General features: G+C 46.1%; 1 protein-coding gene across 1 annotated transcript in view; it reads right to left on the reverse strand.

Annotated features, from left to right (window-relative positions):
• Srd5a2 (steroid 5 alpha-reductase 2) overlaps positions 1-6798 on the reverse strand; it is a 47178-nt gene extending 40380 nt beyond the window's left edge. Inside the window, exon 1 of the mRNA XM_052746243.1 lies at positions 6518-6798. Coding sequence (XP_052602203.1) covers positions 6518-6798 — 281 coding nt within the window. The remainder of the gene's footprint in view (positions 1-6517) is intronic.
• Between the last annotated feature and the right edge of the window lie 545 nt (positions 6799-7343).

A 7343-nucleotide genomic window follows, 5' to 3' on the forward strand; every position in this document is an offset into this window, starting at 1 on the left:
CTCAGGGTGTGCACAGTTCAGCCCTCCTGTCTTCTCAGAGCAAGCATGACCAGGCCAAACCCCTAGTTACCCAGCCATGGTTGAAGCTACGGTGTTAGAAGACCCGCGTGATTCCGATTTTCTCCTTTTCTCCTAAACCAGCTTTGCCAGTAGGAAGTGTGGTGATCTGTCTCTATCAATTCCCCATTCTGTCGGGGAGGCGATATTGGAGCTGTCTGGGGACCCCTTCAAAACCCACCCACAATCTGCCCCGTCCCATGTACACTCAAACACAGACAGGTCCCGGGGCTCTCAATGTGTGTCAGTAACATAACTGCGTCCCCCTTGGACCCCTCCCCCTCTGTTCACATTTTCCACCTCTTTCATACTGACATGCTACCACCCACGTTTCCACCCAGAAAGGGTGCCAAACATACACTGGTGGCTCTTACATGCTTTTCCCCTGGAGGCAAGCACCCAGCAGAGTAGTTCATTTTGTCTCCCATAAGACTTGGCATGCCTAGGGACATTCAAGACTCTGGTAAAGATCAGGAGTTCAAACCCCACCCTCCCCTCCTTCGTCACGTGACTTGGTGCCCATCACCTCGCCACACATCTGGAACCCTGTTTGCTTGTTTTTGCTTGTTCTGCTTCAGTGACCTAAGTTAGCTTTAACACGAGCAAGGAGCTGGCCCTTTCTGCCGTGTGTAAAAGTGAACAGGTTGAGAACCCCACGGCGTGTTTACATCTTGGTAAATAAACAACTATCTATTCCTTCCGATGTGCTTATGACGTCATCCCTTTTAAAAGGAAAATGAGTGTTCTCTCCTGCAGGCATTCACATAAAGGGCCAGGAGCCTGGGAATCCTCAGGACGTGATGTTTACTACCAAGTCTCTAAATAAATACAGCATTCGCTTTCTAAAACACACCGGATGATTTGCTACAGAATTTAACCAAACTTTACTATAGAATTACCAGGGCACTGAATGCAAACCTGTGTCACTCATTTTCTTAAGAGTTGCTAAACTGTTGCCCCAAGGCCAATCTGGACCACTACCTGTTTTTGTAAACCGAGTTTTATTGGGACACAAGCGCACACACTCATTTGCTTACATAATATCTACCACTGCTGCTTTTGGCTACATCCCAACCAGGGGGCCATTGATTGCAACAAAGAGACCAAATTACTGCAAAACCTAAAATAGTTATGATCTGACTCTCAAGTTGGCTGTGGCCAGGAATGGTGGCACACACCAGTAATTGTAGCACTCAAGAAGCTGAGGCAGGAAAATAGTGAGTTCAGGTGTCGATTACCTTAACATTCTGTCTTTAAAAAAAAAAAGTCTGCTGACTCTCGTTCTAAAAATTCTTTCAATGAATGTTAGTTGGTAAAAAATTACATATTATGAACGTCCTCAACACATAACCACAAGTATGTTGCTTATCTCGTGATAATCTGGAAGAACAGAGATCTGTCCATTGTCACCAGTATAGACATTAATCATCACTGGTTAATTCTCAGCCAGTGAATTGTCTCAGTGAGCCTTAGTGATCCCGTTCCTGAATATCTGAGACATCTGCACCTCCAGAATGACAAATGACCCACCGACAGGGGCCAGGAGGACTTAGGTCAGAACCTCATTTTGCCGTTCACCGGCTTGACCTCTGGTGCATGGCTTCTGCAAAATGGAGAAGTTGGAAAGGAGAGGAAGGGAGTTGTGAAAATTGGATAGAGTCTCCTTAGACTCAATTTTAACCCGTGTGCAAAGGGCCTTTGGGAAACTGAGGCATGGCATCAGAATAGGGTCACTGAGTACAGTGGTGTAGTCATGGCTTCTTGCAGGAAATGATGCCTGGCCTGAATCTCAAATGATAAAGAAGAATTTGTGCTGCTGGAAAGTCAGTGGAGATAGCAACAAGATGTTTATTAAAGCCATCCTCTTACTTAGCTGATTGGGAAATAGTTTAGCATCTCTTAGAATTCCAAAGACTCCAATATGTGAATCTCACAGCCCAATACCTGTTTTCATTTTGATTTGGGTTGGGTTTTTGGTTTTTGTCATTTTGTTTTGTTTTTTGGGACAGGAGTCTGCATCTGCAGCCCTGGCTGGCCTGAAACTCACCATGAAGACCAGACCATGATGGTCTCTGCTGTGGGATGTTCTGTATGGCAAATGTGTTGCTCTGATTGGTTAGTAAATAAAACACTGATTGGCCAGTAGTCAGGCAGGAAGAAGTATAGGTGGGACAAGGAGGAGAAGAATTCTGGGAAGTGGAAGGCTGAGTCAGAGACACTGCCAGCCGCCATGATAAGCAGCATGTGAAGATGCTGGTAAGCCACGAGCCACATGGCAAGGTATAGATTTATAGAAATGGATTAATTTAAGATATAAGAACAGTTAGCAAGAAGCCTACCACGGCCATATAGTTTGTAAGCAATATAAGTCTCTGTGTTTACTTGGTTGGGTCTGAGCGGCTGTGGGACTGGCAGGTGAGAGAGACTTGTCCTGACTGTGGGCCAGGCAGGAAAACTCTAGCTACAGGTCTCAAATACACATAAATCTTTCTGCTTCTGTCTCTCAAATGCTAAGCTTAAAGGCATGCACTACCATATCCAGCTCCTCCTAACCTTTTGAGGGGAAAATGGTTTTTTTAAGTCGCTTTATTATTATTGAGGTCACTTGCAAATCTTTAAAAAGATACCATCTATGACAGGTACTTAAGCATACTGATGGTTACAATGTAGGTGAACAAATGTTTTCTTGGGACAGAGAATATCAAAAAAGAATTTGGACAAATAGCCATCCCAGGGCTGGAGTGGAGGTCAACAGGATGTGAGGTAGCTCTGCCTACCATCAGCTTGGTAGTAGGGTTAGGCAGCATGCTTACACAGCAGTCATTTCCATTTGGCTAAACATTCACCACAATAGATTCTGAAAAAAAGGACAGTGGTATGAGTCAACTTGGCCATTCGACATCAGCGATAATGATTCCTAAGGGATTGCCAGCATTCCCACAACGCTGTCTGCTGTTGACGGTCGAGTTCATGCCTATTGTCAAAAAATTTCAGTTGAGTGCTAGCTGGATACTGACACTGTGCTCCGAGAGCACAGGGTGTAAAGGAATGATACAAGAGAAAAGAACGGCTTGACCTTATGGAACATAGTCTCTGGTGTGTGATCCTTGTGCAAAGGGAAGCAGACTGAGCTTTAATGCCCACCCCATAGAATGAATAGCTTCTGCAATGAACAGTCTGCAATGGACACTTGGCAAAAGAATTTGAGCCAAACCTGTGCCTTTCATCTTCCTAATAACTAGTCCCCCCCCTCCCATCTTATCCTCTGTTGTAGCAAGACAACCTGATGCTGTTTACTTAATTATTCATGTTTTCAAGCCAATGAATCCTAAATCCTCCAGGAATACTTGTACCAGGAACCTAAAGGATGTTCACAGCGTTATAATCACTTCTGAAATTCTTATTCTTTTTCTCTTTTTTTTTTCAGCACTGGGATTTGAACTCAGAACTTCACAAATTCTAAGCAAGTGCCCCATGACTAAGTTAGCTTCTGAAATGGATTTAGATACCAAAAAAAAAAAAAAGGCACACTACCTTTTCACCTAACCTATCTATAAAAAAAAACAAAGTCAAATTAATTGTACAACTATCAGTGAGTAGATAGCTTTTACACGAGGTTAAATCTAAAGCAGCCACTGAGAAGGTATGTAATAAGAGTGTGCAATAATGTTAATTAAATGTTAGCAGACCCCGCAGATGGATCAGTAGGTAAAAATGCTTGCACCACAAGCCTGACACCCTAAGTCTGGATCTTGAGAACCCACATAAAAGGCCAATGTAGTAGTATCTGTAATCCAGAACCCCCACCTTAAGATGGAGGCAGAGACAGAATTGCTCACAAGTTCTTGGCCCAAGTAGCCTGGAGTATGCATTGCAAGACACACACACACACACACACACACACACACACACACACACACACACACACACATTAATTTTTGAAAGCCTCAAAATGTTAATCAGGTAGAACAAAAAAAATCATATATTCAATATAAGAAGCATGTGTGAAAACCTGTTAACACCTATAAAGAATGACAGACATGTTTTATACATGAATAACATACATATTGAAAGTGTATTTCTATTCTTTTTAAATTCCAGTTTTTGCTTTAGCAAACATGAATTATCTTGTGTGACTAAAACAATAATAGTGTTATGGCTACGGCTTTTAAAAAGCAAGAACAAGTTATGAGCAGCCTGTCACTGTGGCCAGACCTGATATGGGAATCCAAACTGCCCAAACTTAGAGTCATCAAACTGCTGTGTGATGGGGCAACTTACTGAACACAGTCTGCTGTTTGTTTCAACTTCTCATCTGCAAAATGGAGGTGGTCATCATCCCTGCCTAGCCAGTTGGTGTAAGAATTAGTATCTACATCACGTGGCGTGTTTGGCGCAGAGTCTAACATCTAGAAAGTACCCACCAACAAAAGCACAGGAAGTGTTCAGGGGTCTCAAAGGAAGAGCTGAAACATGGGTGGAAAGGTCCACAGATAACATATCCCAGTGACTTAGAAGTAACTCAGAGCTGTGTTTTCGGGGGGACATATTTCTCTCAGACAGATTCAATCCCCAAACTTTGTACTAACACATTTAAAGTTTCTCTGAAGATGATGGACAACACGTACATATTTGTTTTACGGGCAATTACTTCCTCGTTTGTTTTAAAGGGCACTCATTATATTTTGTTGCACAAAATGCCTTTGGGGTTTTAAAAAAAATCTAAAAACTATGTTTATAGGATTGCCAGAAAACATTCATTATTTTTCTATATGAAATGGCCTCGTAAAAATTCTGTTTATAGCCAGGCTATGGTGGCACGTGCCTTTAATCTCAGCACTCAAGAGGCAGAGACAGGAGGAATCTTCTTTGTGAGTTCCAGGCCAGTCAGGACTACGTAATAAAACTCTGACTCAAAAAGAAAAAAAGTGGGGAGGGGGGATTGATGTTGACAGTAGTAAACTTGAAGATAATAAATGTCCATACAATTATATTTTCTTGCCAAATATCTATTCCCAAACAAGTAAAAGCAAACGCTTGTCTTTTATCTCCCACACCCAACATCCTTCTTTCCGTACATCTATATAAAATTAAGTGATAATTACCCTGGGATCTTGTCCACAACAGGCTCTTGGTTTATTGGACAAATATTCATGTATTACTACTTGCCAATACTTTTCTTTTTTAAATGATTAACATTTAAATGATTAACCGTTAGCACTGCATGATTACTAAATCTTGACCAATAAAGAAGACTCCCGGGGAGTTAAGAAAGGATAGGTTGAAATTTGTATGTCTGGCCCCTCCTTTCCTGGAAATGAGGTGTTCCTTGAGAGGAAATCCTGTCGTAGGCTCCCAGAGATTTATTTTTTAATCTAACTTCTTATCTAAATTGATTTGATCTCCTGACCTGAAGTAATCTCGGCTCAGAGCAGCCTTTGGCAGCTTTTCCCTTCCCATGGTCCCTTCTATTTACCTGCGTGGAGTATCTACCTGTTTTTAAAGGTGGGGGCGGGGGCGGGGCGAAAGAAAGGAGGGCGGTGGGGGGAGGGGGAGGCTTGAGCTGAAGGTATTCATGGGGACTCTGCCAGCCATCTGCTGTGTCGCCTTCCTTCTGTTGCATAACCTTTCTCAGCCTCGGTTTCTTTGACTGAACAGTGGGTATATCAAGGACGTCTCACAAGTTTACAGTGAAGAGAGCAGATGTAAATGGGCGTAGCAGGCGCTTCGGTAGCCCGCCCCCTTCCCCTGGTTAGTCTGTTGGAGGCCACACAGTCCCTGGACTGGGTCGCTCTTGATCGCCTTCCTGTCTCTCCTCCCACACAAGAAAGGCAAAATTCTGAACTCCGAATTCTTCATTTAGAACATGTGCGCTCTCCATTAGCCATATCTGACTCGCTCACCTTTTAAGTCCTGGAGGACCTGGGAAGGCAATGAGCGCAGCTTCTCTGGGGTGAGGGCTAAGCAGAAACCCCATCGTATCCTGTCCTCATCTATGAAGTCCAGGTTGGACTCTGCCTTCCTCTTCAATCACTCAAAGACTAAACTGATAGAACAACCTCGGAGAGTTCCAGAGATATCGCCTCCCAAAATCCCTGAACCAATCTCACCTGGTCCCATGACAAAAAGATGAAGTCTAGAGACTGAGCTGTCATTTGGCAAGGTGCATGGTCGGAGAGGGAAGCGCCCTGGCCACTAACTCCTGCCCAACCTGAGTTCCCCAGCTCCCCCAACCCACTCTCGCCTCTGCCACCTCCTCTCCAGCGCTGCCTGCCGCGGGAAGGTTCAGAGCCGCCGAGGTGCGTCCCCACTCTGGGGAGTCCAGCCTGAAGCCGGGGTTCGCCCGGCACTCCAAACCCGCCTCACTCCGAGCTCTTCCCCACTGAGCACGCTGCCCGTCGACGTTCGTTCATGCGCTGGAGCCCAGCAGGGCATTGCGCTCTGCAGAGAAAACGCTAACCTGTGGAAGTAATGTGAGGAGAAGAGACCCAGCAGCAGGTTCCCGGGCTGTCCGAAGAGGGAGCGGGGCTGCCAAGCCAGCATCCCTACTGACACGACGAAGGAGGGAAGCTCCTGCAGGAACCAGGCGACGCGTGCTGGCAGGAGGGGGACTCTCGACGACAGGCTCTGGCTGTGTTTCCCGTACCTGCCGGGTGTCCCTGAGTACAGGATCAGGGTCCCCATGGTAGCCAAAGCGGCGCTACCTGCTAGCACCAGGCCCTGGTGGCACACGACTGTCATCTCGCCGGTGTTCACAGCTGGTGGCTGCTGCCCGTGGTGGAGAGCGCGGCCCCTTTATGGAACATCAGACGCCACCCCGCGTCCACCCTTTGGACCTGGGTTCCCTCCCCGCTCTACACCCCTCCGGCGTGCCTCCCACCTTGGCGCAGCCCGCCCTGGCTCTGCTTAGAAGCAATCAATGTCTATTTCGCCCGGCTGGCTCTTTGGTTTGCAGCTGGGGTACCAAAGCTCTTGTAGAGTCAAAAAGTGTTTGGATAGTTGGGGGGCGGGGGGGACGACTTCCTCCGCCCGTGCCCGATGCAATCTGTCTGCATCGATTTCAGCTCCTCTCCTCCCTAGGTGGCCCTGGGATGACTTGCTCCTCAACCCATCAACTTCTGCAACTTCTGAGATCAAGAAACAGTGCAGACCAAAGCCCTGATGCTTTCCATCTCTTACGCACACCCTCAGCGCTGTAGCCAGGCAGTGCGCATACAGATCGCCCCTGGCCAGGACTTGCCACCTGCTCCGGTTGCCAGTGTTTCTTCCCTCCCCTCAGTTTCCCC

Source organism: Peromyscus californicus, unplaced genomic scaffold (genome assembly GCF_007827085.1).
Source record: "Peromyscus californicus insignis strain IS unplaced genomic scaffold, ASM782708v3 Scaffold_1__1_contigs__length_55948999, whole genome shotgun sequence".
NCBI classification, from domain to species: Eukaryota; Metazoa; Chordata; class Mammalia; order Rodentia; family Cricetidae; genus Peromyscus; species Peromyscus californicus.